Source organism: Physeter macrocephalus, chromosome 11 (genome assembly GCF_002837175.3).
Source record: "Physeter macrocephalus isolate SW-GA chromosome 11, ASM283717v5, whole genome shotgun sequence".
Lineage (NCBI taxonomy): Eukaryota > Metazoa > Chordata > Mammalia > Artiodactyla > Physeteridae > Physeter > Physeter macrocephalus.
In genome coordinates this window covers 68,166,000-68,189,839 of record NC_041224.1, presented here as the reverse complement: position 1 = coordinate 68,189,839, position 23,840 = coordinate 68,166,000, and the positions used below count along the sequence as shown (strand labels likewise).

Here is a 23,840-nt window from a genome sequence, read left to right as displayed (position 1 = left end):
CTTGTCTTCCTGGATCCTTTAAGATTTAGGCCATTGAAGCCCTCTTGACCTCCTTTGGAAGTGCAAAGATGTGCACATCTGTGCACATCTCTTCTGTTGCAGCTATTATGTTGTAGCTATTAATTTGCAAGTCTGACTCCACACCAGACTCTGGGCTCCCTGAGGACAGTAACCTTAGTACTTAGCTTGGTGTCTGGCCCAAGGCAGATGTTCAGTCAATGTCTACTAGACAAGGACATGACTGTGTGTGTTAAAGAGAAGAGGATCCTGTTTTCCACATATGTAATTGAGAAAATTTTCAAAGAAACAAAACGCATGCTCCCATATTTTTAATAATATAAAGTCAAGTGTGTAGGAGGGAACACCAAGGGAGGAATCTTGGGTCCTAATTCAAGTTAGTTTGGCTCAGTTGCTTTCCCTATAAAAATGAGTGGCTATTAATGACCTTTAAGCTTCTTTCAAGTTCCACAGATTTCAAGTGACTGAATCCATGTGTAAGTGAAAGCTGAAGCCCACAAACTATACAACAACCACATATGGAAATGTTTATGTGTGTGATATTCATCTGGATTCAAGGAAAGAGTATAGGTGACAAAGACTTGAGACGCTGGCAGGTTTATAATGGTGTGTATACAAAAGAGTGAGTGTTGGAAGGGTCTCCTGGGTGAGAGGATACCTCCCAAGGAGTGGCCTGGCTACTGCACAGGAGCTAGCTGGGCAGCATGGCAGCCTCCAAACTGGCAGGTGCCAATGCCCTGGATGGAGCCCTGTTACTGCTGCCAGCCTCTGGGCGGTGTGGGACCACCCGAACTTACTTAGGTCACAGACCTCCAAATAGCCACTTCCTGAGTTCTCATCAAATCCCTGGAAGGTAGGCTCTGGCTACATTTCTAGAGGGAACAGACTAAGTGGAACACTGACTACAGGCCGTGCTTGGCTTCCTTGACACTCAGATAGTCTTAATCTTCCTAGAAATGTGACTCGGGGTAGAGGGACTAGGCAAGAATAAGGAAGAATAGGTGGGTGTCGGGGTCCTATGCATAACAGACTAACAAATGTTGAGGAAGTTCATTTCAGAAAACAAATTCTCTTTTAAAATATTCTGAATACAGACATTAGCATTGTGTGTACATTGAATATGGCTGGATAAGATTTCTTTAAGTAGCTAGACTTTATTAGTTTCAAATCATTAGTTTTCTTCTTGACAAATCCCTTATATATATATATATATATATATATATATATATAAATATATAATTTGTATGCAGTGCTGTTTAGAATTTAATTGTAAGAAAATTGTTTTACTGAACATCCTTAATATGCCTGAGGGACATGTCATATTTCTATCAGAAACACTGAGTCACTATTGCAAATGATTTTTACTTGGTAGGAGGGGAGAGAAAAGAACACGAGGCGGTTTACTCTGTCTCTCTTAGAGAATTACTGTTTTTGAGGACAGTCCACAGGGTGGGGTGAGGGGGTTTAAAGAGCCAAGCAGGCCAGTTGTAGTCCCTGGCACACCGGCTAAAATGATGCCCATGGGTCATGTGTGACGTCAGGGGGCTACTGTTTTTGGATGGCTCCTTTCTCTTATTCATGGAGATACCTTGGAAGGACAAAGGGGAAAATAAAGAAACTAGGAGGGTATAATTGAAAGCATGTGATGGTCACGGCACTGGGAAGCTGTGCCGTGTTGCGCTGAGGGCCTGACTTGATTTGGTCTAGGCTTTGTCACTGACTTGCTGACTCAAGGAGAATCACTTGATTCCTCTGGATCTCAGTGGAAGAGGAACTGGATGACTTCTAAGGTCTCTTGTAGAAATTATAGTTAAGTTTATGACACCAACAAGAAAAACAGGCTCTGACAGGAGCATGTAGCCAGGGAAAATGAGACATATTAGACAAGTCTCAATATGGGAAGCCAATAAGGACAGAGGTAGCACAAAGATGAAAAGAGCCCAAGATGACCATGTACATCCCTATGAAATGACTCCAAAATGAGCAAAATCCAAGAGATGTTTCAACAGTTGACTCCAGACTGACATCAAGTAGAGGCCTTACCTTCTGGTGACAGCAAAGCACAGCGTGCACAGTCCGTGTAAGAGCCCTGCGGCATGCTGCAGAAATGTGGCTGTTTTGGGATTCTCATCCACTGGGCCTTGCACAGAGAGGAAGCAGCCACAAAGCTTGTCGATCAGACCAATGTTCACCACGTAGCTAGATGTGGGGAGAAATGTGTGTTATCAATCTGCATAGTCTGGCAACATCTTCACCTTCAAAGATAAATCGTAACAAACACAGGCTTAGACCCTTCAAACAAGCAAACACAACACACACAGGTTTGGGTACAGCATCTTAAATAACAATTTCCTTAGATTTAGTCCTGAATAATCAGCTATTTCTGTAAATTCTCTTTTCTCTTTTGGTTATTCTGATGCTATTTTTTCAGGAAAGTGATCATCTGATCATTCTCACTGGTCTAGAGAGTCTGACAATAACTGAAATGATTTATAATGATCTCTATCCTCTTGAAAAGCAGTACTTCTTAAAGTACTAGGAAGCTAAATTCACCAGAATTCAGGGATTCAGAAAATAAGATAATGCTACCCAGACACTCCTGTTACAACCTAAACTTCTAATGCCACTTTAGATTCTCTACTTTTTTTTTAAACCCTATCACCATTAGGAGTATAACAAACAGTGAGAATCTAAGTGCCCTCTGTTATGAAAAGTAGCAGTCCTGAGAGTTGACAGTAACATTTATGAAGTCACTTTCATCTTTTCAGTCTATTAAACAGTTTTCCAGAGCTGTTTATTAACCTGGACCAACAACAGTAGTTCTTTTATTAGTCCACAAAGCAGAAATAATTGAAAATATCTGAAGACTATAAATGAGCTTGTAGATAAATCAGCCTTAGCTTAGAGATTTTATACCAATTCAGTGCTACTGCATTTACATGTATGAAAAGCGCAGGACTCTGAATATAGCAGTTCTGAAAATCAACACATACAAACTTTCAGCACTAATGTGCAAAGGAATTGATGCTTCCGCTTGTAAGTGCACTAAAATCCCTATCACTATTCATTTACTAATACAGTTTTTTGTAAAAGGAAGGAGAAGCTGATGAATAATTCATGTTTGGAGCCTCTTCTAAATTTACTATTTAAAAGGTATAAAATAATGTTCCCTTTCTCCTTTTACATTAGGAAATGCATTTATCTGGTTACTGAGCATCCGTGGCCTGTTAGGAACCAGGCCGCACAGCAGGAGGTGAGTGGCTAGTGAGCCAGGGAAGCTTTATCTTTATTTACAGCCGCTCCCCATTGCTCGCATTACTGCCTGAGCTCCACCTCCTGTCAGATCAGCGGTGACATTAAGATTCTCATAGGAGTGCAAACCCTACTCTGAACTGTGCAAGCGAGGGATCTAGGTTGTGCACTCCTTATGAGAATCTAATGCTTGATGATCAGGAGCTGAAGCAGTACTAGATGCTAGTGCTGGGGAGTGGCTGCAAATACAGATTATCATTAGCAGAGAGGTTTGACTGCACAGAGACCATAATAAATCAATTGCTTGCAGACACATATCAAAACCCTATCAGTGAGTGGCAAGTGAAAACAAGCTCAGGGCTCCCACTGATTCTGCATTATGGTGAGCTGTATAATTATTTCATTATATATTACAATGTAATAATAATAGAAATAAAGTGCACAATAAATGTAATGCTCTTGAATCATCCCCAAACTGCCCCCTCCCAAGTCCATGGAAAAACTGTCTTCCATAAAACCGGTCCCTGGTGCCAAAAAGGTTGGGGACCACTATCCTACAGTTTTAAAATTGGGAAGTATGAAATGATGACCACTAACCCTATTATCTTATAATGAAGGAAAATGACATATTGACATACTGAACCCTAGCCCTGCAAGTTACTGGATGACCTTGGGCAAATTATCTTGCCCTTCTTAGTCTGTTTCCTTTTTAATGTAATAGAATGTTAGTATAAGGTTCTTGTAATAAGTGACTGATAAGCTAATACATGCAAAGAAGTTGATACATTTTATTATTAGTTTTATTGTTACTAGTAGTAATAATAGCAGTATTTTAAAAATAGATGCATGCAAACTTACTAATCATAAATACAATGAAAATGAAGACAATACAAAATACCATTTCACAAATATCAGACTGACAAAAATCAGTGAGTTAATATAAAACACTGATAAGGATATGAGGAAATGGAATTCCTATCCTTTACTGATGGAAAGTGAAACCTGTAAAATCACTTTGGAGAACAATTTGGTGTTACTTGGTAAAGTTGGACATGCATTTATCATAACATTCATAAATTCCTACTGTAGGCATATAAACTTGAGAAACTCCCATATAGGTGCAAAAGAAGGTTTCTACAAGGATATTCATTGTATCATTGCTTGAAATAGTGAAAAAATAGAAACTATTGCCCTCAAATAGAAAATGGATGAACTGGGAATTTATTCATTTAATAGAATCTGTAGAGCAGTTAAAATAAATTTATCAGATTTATATGCATCAACATAAATAGATCTCAACCCCATGTTATGTGAACATAGAAACTGACAAAATAGTATGATAACATTTATGTAAATTTTAAATACACACAAAAAATAGAAAGCAGAATATACTGTTTATGGTTATTTATTATATATAAATATATACATATAAATTTTATAAACACAAATATATTTATATATATTTGTATATATTTACATATATACATATATATTACACACATATATAAAAATTTTAAAAAAATGCATAGTATCTATATACACACACTCTAACATAGTGATTTACATCTTGAGCGACAGTAAGGGGAAAGGGATGGAGATGGGGAGTTAGCTGTATCTACAACATTTGGTTTCTTACCAATAAGAAAAAAGATCTAAGACAATATGGAAAAATGTTATTGGTTACTGAAAAATGTTGTCAAGTTGGTACATAGGTATTGATAATTTTGTTAGGTGTATGTTGATATACTTCATCGTAAAATAATAGAAAACTTAAATATTTTAAAAGGCAATAATGACAAACAGAAAAAGCATTTGAAACCTGTAAGATGAAGGGCTAATGTATTTTCCCCCCCATGTTTATTGAGATATAGTTGACATATACATCATGTAAGTTTAAGGTGTACAATGTGATGATTTGACATATGTATTTACTGTAAAATGTTACTGTTTTCCAGTTTCACACCACTGTGATTGGAAAAGACACTTGATATAATTTCTGTGTTCTTGAATTGTTGAGACTTGTTTTGTGCCATAACATAGGATTCATCCTAGAAATTGTTCCATGTGTATTTGAGAACAATTTGTATTCTGCTGCTGTTGGATGGAGTGTTCTATATATCTCTGTTAGGTCCTTTTGGCCTATAGTGTTGTTTAAATCTGCTGTTTCCTTATTGATTCTCTGTCTGGAAGATCTATCTATTGTTGGGAGTGGGGTATTAAAGTCCCAACATATTATAGTATTGTTGTTTTGTTCTCCTTTTAGTTCTTTTAGTATCAGTTTTATATATTTAGGTGCTCCGATGTCGGGTGCATAAATATTTACCACACCACTGTCATATCCTTGGTGGATTGACCTCTCTATCATATGATGACCTTCTTTGTCTCTTTTAACGATTTTTAGCTTAAAATTTATTTTGTCTGATATAAATATAGCTACCCCTGCTTTCTTTTGCTTACCATTTCCTTGAAATATCTATTTCCACCCCTTTGCTCTCAGTCTATGTGTGTCTTTAAAGCTAAAATGAGTCTCTTATAGGCATCATATTGTTGGATATTGTTTTTTTATCCCTTCAGCCACTCTGTGTCTTTTGATTGGAGAATTTAATCCATTTACACTTAACATATTGATAGTTACTGATTGGTAAGGACTTACTATTGTCATTTCATTAATTATTTCCTGTTTTTTAGATCCTTTGATCCTTGCTTCCTCTCTTGCTGTCTTCTTTTGTGATTTGATGACTTCTTGCAGCAGTATGCTTTGACTTCCTTACACTATATGTATCTACTACAGGTTTGTAGAGGCTTAAATAAAACATATATATTACATCCTATTTTAAGTTGATAACAAGTTTGATAGCATACAGAAACTTTATACAGTTGTCCCTCAGTATTTGTGGGGAATTGGTCCCAGGACCCGCTATAGATACCAAAATCCACAGATGCTCAAGTCCCATCATTGGCCCTCCATACCCTCGGTTCTGCATCTACAGATTCAACCAACCACAGATTGTGTAGCACTGTAGCATTTATTGAAAAAAACCTGTATGTAAGTGGACCTGCACATTTTAAACCTGTGTTGTTCAAGAGTCAACTGTACTTTTATTTCTCCCTCCTCATATTTTAGGTTATTCATATTATAATTTACATATTTTTATAGTGTTCATTCAATAACAAATTACTGTGGTTATATTTATATCTATTATGTTTGATTTTTAACTTTCAAACTAGACTTGTAAGTGAATTATGCACCACCATTACAATACCAGAGGATCAAATTTTGACTATATTTTACCATTACCAGTGAGTATTACACATCCCTATGTTTTTTTTCGTCTTTTTAAAAATTTATTTATTTTATTTTTGGCTGCATTGGGTCTTCATTGCTGCATGTGGGCTTTCCCTAGTTGCGGCGAGTGGGGGCTACTCTTCGTTGCGGTGCACAGGCTTCTCATCTCAGTGGCTTCTCTTGTTGTGGAGCACGGGCTCTAGGTGTGCGGGCTTCAGTAACTGTAGCATGTGGGCTCAGTAGTTGTGGCTCGCAGGCTCTAGAGCGCAGACTCAGTAGTTGTGGTGCACGGGCTTAGTTGCTCCACAGCATGTGGGATCTTCCCAGACCAGGGCTCGAACCCATGTCCCCTGCACTGGCAGGCGGATTCTTAACCACTGCGCCACCAGGGAGGCCCATCCATATGTTTTTATGTTATTACTTATCATCCTTTTCTTTAAAAAAAAATTATTTATTTATTTGGCTGTGCTGGGTCTGAGTTGGGGCACGTGGGATCTTCATTGCCACGTGCAGGATCTTCGTTGCAGCATGTGGGATCTTTAGTTGCAGCATGCGGGATCTTTAATTGTGGCATGCAGGATCTAGTTCCCTGACCAGGGATTGAATCTGGGCCCCCTGCATTGGGAGTGCAGAGTCTTAACCACTGGATCACCAGGGAAGTCCCTATCATCCTTTTCTTTAAACTTGAAGAATGCCCTTTAGTATTTCTTGTAAGGCAGGTCTAGTGGTGATGAACTTCTTCAGTTTCCGTTTGTTTGGCAAAGTCTTTATTTTTCCTTCATTCCTGAAGGACAGCATTGTTGGGTACAGCATTCTTGGTTGACAGTTTTTTCCTTCAATATTCTGAAAGGCTGTGCCACAGGCTGGGCTTCTTGATCAGGTTGGCTACTCGCTGTGCTCTGATGTTTAGCAAGGTCGCTGGCTGGCCTCTCTGGTTGCGAGGGGCCTCCATTTATATCCCATAGCTGGGTGGGTAAAGAAACTGTCTCTGTGGTTGGGAGAGTCTTTGTCTGGGCTCCATTGTGGGGTGGGGATGCAGGCTATGCTCTGTAGTTGAGTGGGACAATAGCTGGGCTCTAAGACTGCCCAGGGTTACTGTTCACTCTTTCTGGTTATGTGGGGTCAGAGGCCAAGCTCAACAGTTGGGTAGTTCTGCTGGCTTGGTCCCCTGCCTAAGAAGGGCTATAGTTTGGGCTTTGCAGCTGCCTGGGTTCCCCAGCTGGCCTCCCTGGATGGTCAGAATGAAGGCAATGCTGAGCTAGAGGGCAAGGATGATAATTTGCTTTCTTGCCCAGGTTGTGTGGTAAAACAAGCTCTACAGCCAGTACAGTCTGGGGACTGGGGACCCTAATCAGCAGAACTGCCAACTGAGCTCCGTGGCCAGATGGGGCTACAGGCTCAGCTCCACAGATGGGCAGAGCTGCTGCCTGGGATCTCCGCTTGGGCACCACTGCAAGCAGCAATACAGTCCACCAAGATCTGAGTGCTGACTGCTGTCAGCCCCTCCACACCTTTGTACTTGATCACCAGTGGTCAAGCTCTGCAGATTCCCCCAGCAATCCCGGTGAGGTGAGACCCAAGTGGAAGTGTCCCACAATGCTGGGAGAGCTGGATGTCCATTTGGGCTCCCTCTTCCCACTGGAGAAACCACAGGCTTGTGGGGGGATGGGGGCTCATGCAGTGTTGTGCTGGCCTGTGGGAGGGTTGTTGTGGTCAGAGTGTAGCTGCTCCTCTTACCCTTCTAATGTGGTACTTCTTGATCTCTGATGTCTGGGGGGAGATGCTTCAGTCTCATCTACCTCCTGCATTCTGAGTTTTCACAATGGTTTCTTGTCTATAGATAGTTACTATCTGGCTTTCTTGTGAGGCCATCTGTTTGATGACACAATCTGATCAAAAGTAATGAACTAAGACCTTGTAAACAGAGAATTATCACAGGGAATCAACAGTGATCCTGACAAATAGGAGCATCATCTACAGCAATGGAGTCCATTTCATAGTACAAGATGGCTGGCTGTTCTTTAGCACATTCCATCCATAGCTCAGCAAAGTTCTGGAAGCCAAAAAAATCCAAGATCAAGGTGCCAGCAGGGTTGGATTCTTCTGAGGCCTCTCTTTTTGGCTTCCAGATGGCTGCCCTCTTGCCATCTTTCATATGGTTGCCCCTCTATGCATGTGCCTAATGATTTTAATACATGAAGAGCTTTTACAATTAAAAAAGTCAATACCTCCAATAGAAAAATGGGCAAAGTACATGAACAGGCAACTCACAAAATAATTAAAATGGCCAGTGAACATTAAAAAATGTTCAATATAACTACTAATATAAAAAATGAAATATTTTCGCCTCTCAGTTTGGCTAAGACTCAAAAGAATGATGATATCCGACATTGTCTAGGCTGAGGGTACAAGGACGTACTCATATGTAATCTTTATGTAGGACAATTTGGCAATATGGATCAAAATCCTTAATGCATATTCTTTGACCCCCAAATTATACTTCTCAGTGTTTGATAGAAGACAATAATCAATTGTAGGAAAAGATGTTCTTTACAGTATTATCTGTAAGAGTAAAATACTAGAATAAACCTATGTAAGTAATAATAGGTTACCTGAAGCAAATCATGGCTACATAATTAAATACTTGGAAAGCCAGTAAAAATTCATTTGCAAGTTTCTGTTGATTTGGAAAAAATCACTTAAAAAAAAGTATGACCAAACAATGTGTATAAGTATTACAATTTTTTCATAAAATAACCACATATATATGTACCAAAACCAAAACAAAACCAATGATTATCTTTGGGTGGTGGGATTAAAGATAATTTTTGTGTATTCAACAAAATCCATTGTGCTTTTCTGTGTTTTTAAAATCGTTTTTCTCACTGAGCACATATTAATTTTATAATTAGGAAACAATCTATTTTAAAAAGGGGAATGGGGATAGAGGCAGAGGCAAGCTATCTGCTATTGCAAGAGAGACTGCACTCTTAAAGAAGTAGCAATGGAGCAAAGGTAAGAAATCTGAGATATTTACAAGGTAGAATCAATAGGTATTAAAGACTTAATTGGATATTTGTTTGGTAAAGGATTGTGAAGAGTTTTTGACAATGCTCAGAATGCTGGCTTAAGTAACTGAATGGGATACTGGTGCTACAGATAAGGACAGAAGACACAGGAAAAGTATCTCCTTTGGGTGGAAAGATAATGTGTTCACTTTTGAACTTGTGGAGCCTGAGGTGCCTGTAGTACATCCTAGCAGCTAGGAAAGTGCTTGGCTAAAGTACAGTTTTATAATTTCTCCTTCAATAGATGCCTTATGTTTACTAATTTTTGACTCCAAAAGGCTGGTATCAGGGCCTGGGACTCATCTATTTGCCTCTTGGTTGCAAATTTTGATTTCCCTGCTTTGAGAGACAGATATAAATTTCTAATTGAACATGATGAAAAGAATTGTGCTTCAGCAAAAGACCATGAATAGCCAAAGGAATCCTGTGAAAGAACAACAAAGCTGGAGGTGTCACATTTCCTGATTTCAATCTATATTACAAAGCTGCAGCAATCCAAATAGTATGGTACTGGCATAAAAAGAGACATGTAGAGCAATGGAACAGAATTGAGAGCCCAGAAGTAAACCCATGCATATCTGGTCTATGAATATTTGACAAAGGAGCCAAGAATACTCACTGGGGAAAGGATACTCTCTTCAGTAAACGGTGCTGGGAAAATCAGATAACTACATGCAGAAGAATGAAACTGGACCCCTATCTTACACCATTTCCGAAAAAAGAACTCAAAATGTATGAAAGATTTAAATGTAAGACCTGAAACAATGAAACTCCTAGAAGAAAGCATAGAGGAAAAAACTTGACATTGATCTTGGTAATATTTTTTTGGATATAACTTCAAAAGCACAAGCAACTGAAGCAAAATAAACAAGTGGGACTACTTCAAACTTAAAAACTTCTGCACAGCAAAAGAAACAATCAAAAAAATGAAAAGGCGACCTGCAGAACAGGAGAAAATATTTGCAAACCATATACTGGATAAGGGGTTAATATTTGAAAAAATAAGGAACTCCTACAATTCAATGGTAAAAACACAAATAATCCAATTAAAAAATGGGCAAAGGACCTGAATAGACAGTTTTCCAAAGAACATATACAAATGGCCAATAGGTATAGGAAAAGATGTTCAACATCACTAATCATCAGGGATATGCAAATTAAAACCACAACAAGATACCACCTCACACCTGTTAGAATGGCTATTATCAAAAACAAAAACACAAAACCAAAAAGTCCCCAAAACCAAGAGATAATATTGCCAAGGATGTGGAGAGAAAAGTGAACCTTTGTACACTGTTGGTGGGAAAGTATATTTGTAAAGCCACTATGAAAAACAGTATGGCGGTTCTTCAAAAGATTCAAAACAGAACCACCATATGATCTATCAATTCCACTTCTGGGTATATATCTGAAGGAAGTGAATCACTACCTTGAAGAGATACTTGCATTCCCATGTTCACTGCAGCATTATCCAGAATAGCCAAGACATGGAAACAAAGTGTCCATCAACAGATGAATGGATAAAGAAAAGCAATAAATACACACACACACACACACACACACACACACACACACACACACACACACACAGAAATATTATTCAGCCATAAAAAATAAGAAAAACCTGCCATTTGTGACAACATGGATGAACTTCAAGGGCATTTTGCTAAGTGAAATAAGTTAGACAGAGAAAGACAAATACTGTATGGTCTCACTTATATGTGGAATATAAAAAAAAAAAACTCATAGATACAGAGGACAGATTGATGGTTGCCAGAGGTGGGGGGCAGGAAGGGGGCAGGGGAGGGCAGGGAAGGCAGCGCCAAATATGGGTGGCCATATAAGGCATTATGCTAAGTGAAATAAGTCAGACAGTAAAGGATAAATCCTGTATGTTCTCACATGTGGAAACTAAAAGCTGAACTCACAGAAACAGAGAGTAGAATGGTGGTTGCCAGAGGCTGGGGTGGAGGGTCGGGGAAATGGGGAGATGTTGGTCAAAGGGTACAAACTTCCATTTATAAGAAGAATAAGTTCTGGGGATGTAACGTACAACATGGTGACTAAAGATAACAATACTGTATTACATACTTGAAAGTTGCTAAGAGAGTAGCTCTTAAATGTTTCAACACACACACACACACACACACACACACACACACACACACGGTAATTATGTAAGCTGATGGGAGGTGTTAATGAACGCTACTGTGGCAATCATTTTGCAATATATATGTGTATCAAATCATCACGTTGTACAACTTAAACCTACACAATGTTATATGTCACCCATATCTCAGTAAAGCTGGGAAAAAAACAGAATTGCAGAGCTTCAGGATTGATGCATTTCCTGAGCAAATTTCAAACCAGTGTTTTTTCAAATTGCAATCTGCTTCTGCCCTACACACAATACTGCTTTCCTAGAACTATGCTAAACACTTGACACTGACAATATTTGCATCTTATAGAAAAAAAATTCTGATGTTTGATAGCCGAAAGATATTATTTGGATATTCTGTTAAAGGTTTTTTTAAAAAATTTTTTTTTTTTTTATCCCAGGACCTTGTGAAGTGTCTGGCACAAAGTGAGTACAAGTGATCATATTTTGAGGTGATAAATATTTGAGGATCCCTTAGATCTAGAAACTTGACTAAATCATGTAAAATAATTAGAATAAACACTGTTATTACCTCATCTTGGTTAGACACCCTCTTGCCTCTTCTATGCCAGATAAGGAGAGAACAAGGACATATGTCAGGGTGATGTGCCCTGTTCCAGCTCTACCTTAGGGGTACAGGTCAGAGAATAGTGCCAAAGACTGTGTTGGAACGCTTTCCTCACAACTTTACAATGCTAGAGATATAAACTGACAAAAAATGCACAAGCTGTAGCAGGGAGTGGTGTGAAATTTCCTGTCACTTCATATTTGAGAAGGTGAGAAATAAAGCATGAAAGTAGTTAAACATGTTCTGTTTGCTTCATTGAGAAGATCTGAGATAAGGTTTGTGGTTCTACATATAGGGATCATCAAGCCAGCCTAAAATGCATTATCTGCAAGAAAACAATATTTACCAAAAGTGGTTCAAGTCAGATAAAGAGTGGCATGGTTTTGTACTGAAGTACTGTAATTGTCAATCACCCTTTTTAAGTTACATGAGTTATTTGGTTTGGCAGGTTACCACTGTTATTTTTTTTCCCCAATAACCTTCTTCTTTTTACAAAGGATCTGGTAACTATAATAATATATGTAAAAATGTAGGTACTTTCTCCCAGAAGGCCCACCAGAATTGCATTGAAGCACTTGGCTGGACCTTCTGCCCCACAGCTGAGGCATGTGGCTAAGCTGTCTGGATGACAAGAATGCAGGGTTGCTGTATCACAGAGTAGCCCAAGGGAGAGTGCTGGGGCTGAATGGCATTCATCAGCAAAGAGGGCCAGGTTCTACAATGACCAAAAGGACATGGGGAAATTGAATGGGATCAAGCAACTGAGAGAAAGGCCAGGGAGGGTCAAAGTCAAGTGCTGTATGATAAATGGTTGTGGACCCAAAGGGCCTAGTACTCTCTAGCAATAAATATGCCTGGGGAAAGAGGGCAGGCAGATGGAAGGGACAAGTTAACAAAGTAATCAAGGGTAAGAAAGATACTGAATGAAACAACTGTTTTCAAGAAAGCACTACAAGAGACCAGTGTAAAATTTATGAACTGTAAAAGAAGCAAATGCAGAAGAGGGCATTCTCTTTCTCCTATGAACCTACTATAAGTTTCAGAGAGTAACAAATTGCATGGGTTTTGGAAGTCAGAGATCAGTGCAGATCACAGAGGAGTTTCTGATAGGTGGGACAGGTAATTGATTAACACCAGATGGAACCCTGTTGGGAAATTAAATGTCCTACCTGATTCCAGATTCATGAGGGAAAAAGAATTCAGATGTCAAAGTAGGAATAAATTTCCCAGGAGAGAAGGTGACCTTGGAAGGAAGCAGGGTTGACCTTGAACAGGTGTTAGGAATTGCCACATTTGTGTAGTGGAAAACATACAGCTGTTGAGAGTACAGCTAGACCTGAGTTCCAGTCTCAACTCTCCTACTTAACTTTTAAACTTATTCAGTACATAACCTTGGGCAAAGCACTTAACCTCACTGAGCAATCTCCCTACCTACAAAGTCTGTATTAGAAATCCTACACTTATAGGGCTGTAAAGCCTCTACTACAGTACCTTACACATAATGGGTGCTCCATAAATGATAGCTATTATTACTGTTTTAAATCGGAACCAAATTTATAACCAGAGATGACCTGAGATAGGGAAATTCTTAGAAATTCTTTTGAGTTGGAAAGAGTTGACAGCAAAAAAGTTATAAAAAGCTTGGATACTACCTATTCTAATATCAAATATCTAAATATCAAGAAAGACAAATGAGCTCTAACTGTAATGCTTTTCATTAATAGGATTTTCCTTCTCACTACAAAATGTGGTATATTTTGTATTAGGAATTTGTGGATGGTGTGAGAAAGATTGCCATCACATGGGCCCTGAGACTTAAATTATTTTAATATATATTTTTTAACAAAAAGACAGTTTTAAGAAATCTAGAAATTTACCTGATGAGGTCCTGAACTCGACTGTTAAAAGCATCACCTTGTGAGGGTTTGCTTTTCATTTCCTGTGTTGATATTTTTGGTGTAATTGGCTGGCTGTTTCCATCTGGTCGATTGGCAATCAGGCAGCCAAAAACCACAGCACTGACTTTGAGAAGTCCAGTTGTCAAGCCTTCGAAAACTTGCTTATTTGTATTTCTTCCCAAAATAGCATTATTTTCATCTGGAACATAAACCTAGATGGAAAAAAAATACAGTAATTGTGTTTCAATAAAACCACCAAAAATGAACAGAGATGATATGGAAAATTTCTGGAATCATAAATAATTTTGAAATTCTAGAGGTGCCATCTGAATGTTTGAGTATTGGTTCTAAGGTCAGATTGTCGAGTTCAAATCTCAGCTTTGCATCCACTAGCTGGGTGACCTTGGGTAGGCTGTTACTTCCAAGCTTCAATTTTCTCATTTATAAAACAGGGATAATGACATTACCTATAACATAGGGTTCTTGTGAGGATTAAATAAGCTAATAACATAAAATGCTTAGCTCGTGCCTAGGTGCATAATAAGCACTCAATAAACATTAGTTATTCAATTGAATAAAGTATATTACAAATTTGTATAAACTCAGAAAACAAACCAGTTGGTAAACTGATAGCACTGTTTCTTGTTAAAGTGAATTTTTAAAATATCTAATCTAAATTCCTCTCTTAGGAAAAAATTTGCATTTCTTATTACAAAATGGTAAAATAGTTTTTTGCCTAATACATAGGGTCATATTGAGCTCTGTTTATTTATGGTTTACAGGAAGTAATATGCCTGTTAAAAGCTGGACAAGGAGTCAGAACCTGGGCTTGGGTTCTGGCCTTGCAGCTATATGATCTTAAACATGTTCCTTAACCTTTCTGTGTTTCAGTTTCCTCAACTGTTAAATGAGGATAATCTTAGTATCTAATGAATCAACATATGTAAATTCTTAGAACAATGTTTGGCACGTAGGTAAGTCCTACAGAAGTGTCATCTGCTACTGTAACTGCTACTCTTACTGTGATTCCTATTATTACCAGGAGTAAATACTACTGTGTGTGAACATCAGCTCTCGCAGAGAAGGATGACTAGAAGTACAGTGGCTAGATACAAAATTACCAGGCTGGGAGCTCTGTGCCTTGGCATGTGATGCTGGCTACATAAGGGTTCACTCTTCCCACAGAGAAGAGGGGCTCCTGAAGGCCTCACTACCAAGAAAGGGGAAGAGACAAGAAGCTAAAGGTGGGGAGGAAGGAAGTTTGGATTTGGAAACAGATAGCACTGTATTTAAGTTCCAGTTCCTCCTCTGGCATGTCACATGACTGTATGTAAATACTTCACATTTCCAAGCTTTGGGTTCTGTATCTGTCTACCTGCTAGGACTACCATGAAGTTCAAATAAGATGACGAATGGGAAATCACTTGGTTAATTATTACCAATAACTTCACAAATGCACTTACTTAGTAACAACTAGTCTTTGCCTCATTCTCATTCTTTATCTGCACCAGTTCTATCAAAAGATAGAGGAATAAATGATCACTAGGATTCAAAAGGAAGATCTTTATAAACACAAGCAAATATTCCCTCCATTGTTTATTGTTGTTGTTCATTTAGACATTCCATGAAAGTTACTTTTCTGAGAATAGCCTTGTTTAAGACGGTTGACCATCTCTAACCACTGAGCCATTCCTAAGCCAAAGTAATTACAGTAGAATCTTTCTGCAGTATGTGCTGATGGAAGTTCCCTTTGAAACTCTATAAAACAGTCACAGAGATTCTTCAAGCTGTGACTAGCATAATCTAGCCTATCCCAATACAGAAGGTGGTATTAGGAGTTGAGTTTGAATCAAGGATTTCTGTATAAGTCAGGATAAGCTAGGTTATGCTCCAGTGAAAAATTCCTCAAAAATTTCAGTGGTTTCAAACAATAAAGCTTTATTTTTCATTCAAATGACATGTTCATCTGAGACTGGCTGGGGCTCCTGTTGTCTTTACTTTGGAGTCTAGGTGACAAAGCAACCATCATTCAGAGCAACAATGCCCAACAGAACTTTCTAAAATGGTTGAAATGTTTCAATCTATACTGTTCTACATCTGTACTTGTCACATGTGGATAATGAGTGCTTCAAATGTAGTTAGTGTGACGTGGGACTGAATTTTTAATTTTAGTTAATTTTAATTTAAATAGCGGCTAGTGTATTGAACAGTACAGAGGACTGTAGGTCACAGTGGCAGAGAGCAAAAAATATCTCTGGAGGGTCTTGTGTCAACATTAAATGAGCTGCCTGAAAATGACACATCACTTTTGCTAACAACTTATTGGCCAAAACGAATCACATAGTCCAATTCAGCCACAAGGGAGACAAGAAACGTCATTCTACTATGTACTTGGTAAGAGGGGGAGAATCAGAACATCTGGTCCACAGCACTACTGACAGCATAATATTGTTTCTTCCGTTATGACTATACAAATATTATTCACAGTTAAGCTATTTAGTAAATGATTACATTTACTTTCCTGTACAAATTTTTGGTTTCACTCGGATGTTGAATTTCTTATGTATGTATCACTAGTTCATTGTCAATCTTTCTGGTTAAAATGGAATTTCCTCTCAAGTTCAAACACATCAGGGATTGCCGATTCTTTTTCTCCCTCCAGTGGAGACAATTGTCCTGAAACCACCATCCTCCTGCTCTAATCTGTACTGGTTGCTCTCTAGGTGTACTACACAGCTCTCATTTTGAGATGCCCTTCATCTTCATCCTAAGAATTCCTTCTACCCCACCCCCGACCCTGAGTTAGATTCCTTTATTTCTTGGATTCCAAACAACTTCCAAAGAAAGGGTGCATGGGAAGAAAAATTTTGAGACCTTGTATGTCTGAAAGTATATTTATTTCATCCTTATACTTGACTGATAGTTTGGATGGATAGAGAATTCTTGGTTGGAACTAATATTGGTTGGAACTAATTTTCTTTCAGAGTTTTTTTTTTAAATAAATTTATTTATTTATTCATTTATTTTTGGCTGCATTGGGTCTTCATTGCTGCGCGTGGGCTTTCTCTAGTTGCGGCGGGTGGGGGCTACTCTTCGTTGTGGTGTGTGGGCTTCTCACTGCAGTGGCTTCTCTTGCTGTGGAGCATGGGCTCTAGGTGCGCGGGCTCAGTAGTTGTGGCTCCTGGGCTCTAGAGCTCAGGCTCAGTAGTTGTGGCACACAGGCTTAGTTGCTCCGTGGCATGCGGGATCTTCCTGGACCAGGGCTCAAACCCTGCACTGGCAGGCAGATTCTTAACCACTGCGCCACCAGGGAAGTCTCTCTTTCAGAGTTTCTAAGGACTGCCCCATTGTTTCCTACTTTAAGTACTGTTCTTCAGAAGTCCAATTAATTCCTAACGTTTTTGTACATGTCCTATTTTGTCCTCTCTGGAAACTTTTAGGCACTTCTTACCCCTGATTTCTTCTGTCGTGGTATAGGTCTTCCTTCATTTTTTATTCAAAAACTCAGTGGTCTTTTCAATCTGAAAGTCATGTGTTTCATTTCTGAAGATATCTCTTGTATTACTTTGCTAATTTCCTCTCATTTATTTTCTCTGTTGGATTTTGGTCCTGAACTGAGTCTTGAATTTTCTTGTATTTTTTTCTTCTGCTTTTCATATCTTTTTACTTTGTCCTACTTCTTAGGCAATTTCCTTAACTTTATTTTCCAGTCCTTCTGCTGAATTTTTCATTTCATCAATTGTATTTTTAATTTTCAGGAGTTCTTTTGGGCTCCCTGTAGGTTTTGTTTTTACAGTACTTTGTTTTTGCTTCATGGCTGCAATATTTTCTCATCTCTGTGAAATTCTAATTTTTAAAGATTTTCTTTTGTTTCCTGCATGGTCTTTGTTTCCTTTGAGTTTTTTCTTTGTATTTCAGGTTGTAGCCTTTCCTTAAATATGTGGTAATCTGGGGATTTCTGTTCATACTTAAGATTAATGCATAGATGGATTTCAGTGTTTCAAAATCTAGATCCAAGCACAAGCTGGATACAAAGTCAGCATGAGGGGCTTCAATTTGGATGACTAAGCAGAGACCCAGCTGGGGAATCCCAACTGTCAATATTTATAGGTCTATTCTCCTGGGACAGTTAGTGTCACAAGAATGGAATCCTATGCCCTCTAAGCCTAGAGTATATGACATGGCCTGCTCATTTTCTCAGAGGTTCATAGAAGAAGGGGCTGAGTGTCTCAGTGTTTAAGGAACAGATTTTCACTTAATCATTTTGTTTTTGTATGATTTCTGTATGGCTGTACCTGGTGTCCCCATGTCCTGAGTAACTTTGGTTCAACCTCTAGTCTTCTGCCAGTGTTTGCGGAGGGGCATTTACTTAGCTGTACATGTAGCAGATGGGATCTAGGGCATCTGAACTGCCTCTCATTTAGACTTTCAACCAATCCTCCTCTTTCCAGCCCTACTTGTACCCTCATTTTCTGAGATACTTGGGAACTCTAATTTTTGAGCCTTCTGGGGTTATGTTGCACAGGTTTTCTTCTGGTAGGAAGACCTCCTGCTAATTGAGGTTTTAGCTTTTAGGCAACTGTTTTTCAATCATCTGCTTTCCAGATTAAAACATACTTGCTTTCCTTTCCTTCCCATTCTCTTTGTCTTTGAGGGGTTAGAACTTTATCTGTTTATCTATTTACTATAATATTAGTGGGGGCCTCCAGAGAGAGAGAATGTAACTTGTGTGTTCAATTGGCCACATTTAAAAATTAACTCAATAAATCACCTAAAGACACAAGTTTCTTTTTCTTTTACAAACTACAGAAAGAATATGAGAAACACATTTCTGGGTAATGTCAGGGTTCTTCATACATCACAGATTTTCATATTCCTTTCTTTTCAAAAACCTTGTATTGATATTAAGTATTTCAAATAAAACATTATACATGTGCATTTAGCAATCTTTCACTTCTCTAGAAGTATTTTATCCAATAATTGCATCTTTTAAGAAGATAGTTGAGAATCACAAAGACATTAAAGACTTCTGAGATACCCAAATTAGTGTCATTTATTTAATCACCTGCTCATCTAACATTTGAATATCTACTACATCCATGGTCAAAGGAATAAAGTTATGCTCCGCTTACTCTAAGGGTCATTTAGACCCTGTATACTTTGATTTTACAAATAAGTGTAGAAAGCTGTGGTTTACTGGTTTATAGTAGAACAGAAAGAACAATATAAAAGAGAGAAGTGGTAGCCATTTTAGAGGTAGGCAGTACCAAAATGTAACACTAATTCTGGAAGCATAAGAAAACACAGATGTAAGAACGCTAAAGGCACTGCAATGTGAGACATGTTATTATTATTATTTTTTTTACTGGACTCACTCATCTTTATCTGCACTGAAATTATTATTTACTACAAATCAGTATAACTGTTTATGCTCAAAATGACAACCTTAAGATATAAAAAAAAAAGCTAAATTATGAGCATCACTTATTTGAGGGGGGGCAAAGAAAAAAGGATGAAAACAAACATTTATCAAGTTTTTCTTCTATGTCAGATACTTAAGCATTTTCCTTATACCATTACATTTAATTTTTGCAGATTAACATATCAAAGTTCAGAGATAGCAAGCAACATGTCCAAATTTCACAGCTAGTTAATAGAAGAGCTGGGATTTGAACTTGAGTTTATCAGACTCTGAAGCCCACGTGCTTTCTCTTACCCCACACTGACTTCCTCACACTGGCCATCTCTTCTACTGAGGATTCTGGAGCAACTGTCTCAGTTGGAGGGAGGTGAAAACTCATCATGGGCCAAACATTGCCTTTCTGATGTCTCTTCCATTAAAAGCTCTTAATTAATTTGAACTTTATTCTTGACCAAAGGGCATGAAAATATTTTATTTAAAGGTTGTTGGAATAATTACGGGTGAAATATGCTAAACTTATTACTCAGAAACCATAAATGTGGTTCAAGGACCAAATGTTACTTCTTCATCAGCCCCCCCAAAATAAGCTCAATGTAAAGTAAATCAGATATATTTTTACACTTTTCTTATTTTCTCTGTCCACAACTGACAACTTTTGATTTTTCTATTTCATTGGGGCTTTCTGCTTAATTTTAGAAACACCACTTTGGCAATTTTTAATAAAGTAAACAGAAATTGAAAAACTTCTCTAACAATCTGGCAATTATATGAAGAACACTTGTGGCCTGCAGGAGCCAAGCTTGCCATGGCGAACCCTGGGACCTCAGACCTCAGTCTAAAGTCCCTCACTGTACTGAACAGTCTTTTATTTTCTCACTATGGTTTCCTATTTTCCAACAGTCTAAGCCCCTCACCTCATCATATTTTCGCCCCAAATTTGTTTTTTTCTCTCTAATTTCCTTATTTAATATTGATCCTTTCACTGCTGAGAATAGAGTTTTCTTTTGCTTGTAACCTTTGGTGAAGTCTTTGTCTCATCAGGACGTTATTTTATTCAAAGGGTCACAGAAATTCTCATCCTTCTATATAGATTTTTCTTTTGCTGGTTTAAAATTCTTTTACCACAATGTTTTAAATAGGAAACTGATGTTTCATCTAAGAAAGAATTTTAAAATTGACTGAATTAAAGTATGAAGGGGTTTATCTTCAGTTAGACAAAAGGTTCTTTCTAGTCTTCAAGAATGAGATTTGATAAAGAGAAACTTTAAGGAGAAGGTATCTGCACTGTAAAGGATATTCTCTTCAGAGCAGTACTCTGCACTGTTGTCTTTTGTCTAGTTGGGTATCACTGTTACTTGCCAGAGGTAAAGTAACTCGTTAACAGCCTGCTCTTTTGGGACACTTAGTAGATGAAATGCACACCTAGAGTTCTGATATACGCTTATAGACTAACACTTGAGTTTGCACTTCCTTCTAACACAGCTGCTGGGCCAAGGGCACACTGCAAGTTGAGGGGCTTGTCCTTTAGGAAAGGTGTGCAAGCAACATCCTCCCTTTCCCCCTGCCCGTTGTCTATTGCACACCTGGCTTACCTGAATCTGGAACACATTCCATCCTAGGGTGGGTGGTCTGTGGAGGGCAGGGGAAGGTTGCCTTCCCAGCATGCAGCAGTGCTTGTAACTACCACCTGCTGGTACGTACCAGGCCTGGCCTGGGAAAAAACAGAGCTATGTAGCTTTTGTCTCTTCTGAATCTGTCACTCCTGAGTGACAGAAATCTAAAAACCACAATTTCTCTTCAATGGATGCAAGGTATATCCTTTAGTATATTTCTTAAGAATACACTGGTGTGGTTATTAGCTTACTCTTACAGTAGCAGCAGACTATAAGTAATTTCATATAATACTCTTATTAATAAAATTTCTCCTTCCTCTCAAAAAATATTTGGCTTTCTCAAAATCTGCAGATATTTCATATAGTTTTAGATCAAGAAAGAAACTTAGAATCAATTTTTTTCATTTTGTATTTGAGGAAATAATGGTCTAGAGGAGAAAGAGACTTCCCTGAGAATGAAGAAACCATCAGGGCTAGAATAAGTACTGTGCTACTTCTCTAAATCTACTCCAAGGAGAAACCCAATATCTATAGGGCTAAGCTCTGAGGCAAAGTGTTTTAGCAAAATTAAATTAAAAGTCATTATCACTTTTAAAAGATGAGCTCATACTCTTTCTTTCCCCCACTACCTCCCACCACCAAAGTAGTTTTGAAAACTTTCTACATTCTTTTTTGCAATCCAGAAAGATGCTTTTATTAGTAGTATAAATCTATCCATCTGTAACACGATTCCATGAGAGAGAAAATTAACTTGGTAATCAGTGGTAATTCTATCCAACTAATTTTCAGTATTGTGAAGTTGGGCTTAAGTATTTTTAAGTTGTAGAGTGTGTTCACAATGGTTAGAATATGAACTAAACTCACTGAGAACCAATAGGAGATTGTTTAGAAAGCTCCTGTCAAGTCAATGTCAGAGTATAGGGGAAAAAAAGGCAAAAAAATGTGGAAGGGCTCCAGCATCAGACACAGGTTTCCACATTGCTGGGACCATTTTATTTCCTTAGCTAAATTGTCTTCTGACTACAACAGTCTTTTCACCATTGATATTTTATAAAACATTTATGCTCATGTTGTATTATGTATAAAAAGAGAACTCATGAATGATATTTACCCTGATGATTTACTTGGCTTGAAAGCATGAAAAGAAATTACATATGAATGGCTAATCGTTTTTCAACATTATCTTTTTTAAATTTCACAAACAATATCAAGACAATATTAAAGAGGATGTTGCATTTTATCCACAATATTATTACCCTTTTTAATATCTTTATGCCTTTCAGACTCTGTTTATACATTTTCCAAAAGCCTAAATAATATAATTTCAGCAAGCTCTATAGTGCATGCCTTAGTGGTCTTGATGCTTGGAAATTTCTTTGTTACTAATGTTGAATCATATTTTTCTGCTCAAAAGAATCCCTGGCTTCTTATCTCCGGCAAAGCTAAAGTCCAAAACCGCATAATGGCCAAAGAGGCCCTTCCTGACCTGTCTACTTCCCCAATTACCTCTCTGAATTCATGTATTACACTTTGTCTGTATGGCTCTTGCTCTTGCTCTGCTATTTCCTCTGCCTAAATACTCTTCTCCCAGGTATCCTTATGATTCATTCCCCCTCTTCCTCTAAGTCTCTATTCAAATGCCATCTTATCCATAAGCTTTTCCAGACTATCTCTTTAAAAGTTACATTCTTCTCCCCCAAACCCACTTCCCTTTCCTGTTTACTCAGCTTTATTTTTCTCCCATTGTAATGGTCACCTTCTAAACTAGTATGTATTTCCTCTCTCTCCAAGCTGGAGAGAGAGGAAAAAATCTTGCCCATGAGGGCAAGATTTTGTTTTGTTCAATTCTCTCATCCTGGTGCCTAAAACAACACTGGCTATGTATGAGGTGTTAAAAAAAATATCTTGTTGAATGCACCTAGATATTGATTTTCAATTTTAAAAACCCAATTATTGTAACATATTCAGAAGTTCTAAGTTAAAAATTAAACCAGCACTTAAGGGACTTCCCTGGCGGTCCAGCGGTAAAGAATCCGCCTTCCAACTTCAAGGGACGTGGGTTTGATCCCTGGTCAGGGAACTAGGATCCCACATGCCATGTGGCAACTTAGCCCATGTGCCACAACTACTGAGCTCGCGCACCTCAACAAGAGAGCCCGAGTGCTGAAAACTACAGAGCCCATGCACCCTGGAACTGTGCACCACAACTAGAGAGAGAAAAGCCTGCACACCACAACTAGAGAGAAGCCAGTGCACCGCAACGAAAGATCCCGCATGCCTCAACGAGGATCGTGCATGCCACAACTGAGACCCGACCCAGCCAAAGAAAGAAAGGAAAGAAAGAATAAAAACATGACATTCACAGAAAGACAGACAAGATGAAAAGGCAGAGGGCTATGTACCAGATGAAGGAACAAGATAAAACCCCAGAATAACAACTAAATGAAGTGGAGATAGGCAACCTTCCAGAAAAAGAATTCAGAATAATGATAGTGAAGATGATCCAGGACCTCAGAAAAAGAATGGGGGCAAAGATCGAGAAGATGCAAGAAATGTT

The 23,840-nt window shown here is 38.2% G+C and overlaps 1 protein-coding gene across 18 annotated transcripts in view; it reads right to left on the bottom strand.

The window, feature by feature from the left end:
• SCAPER (S-phase cyclin A associated protein in the ER) overlaps positions 1 to 23,840 on the bottom strand; it is a 491,770-nt gene that overhangs the window by 63,684 nt on the left and 404,246 nt on the right. For all 18 annotated transcript variants that reach the window (XM_055088136.1, XM_028495131.2, XM_024128925.3 and 15 more), the window contains 2 exons: positions 14,228 to 14,460; positions 2,062 to 2,217 (listed from right to left, as the gene is read on the bottom strand). In XM_055088136.1, coding sequence (XP_054944111.1) covers positions 2,062 to 2,217; positions 14,228 to 14,460 — 389 coding nt within the window. The remainder of the gene's footprint in view (positions 1 to 2,061; positions 2,218 to 14,227; positions 14,461 to 23,840) is intronic.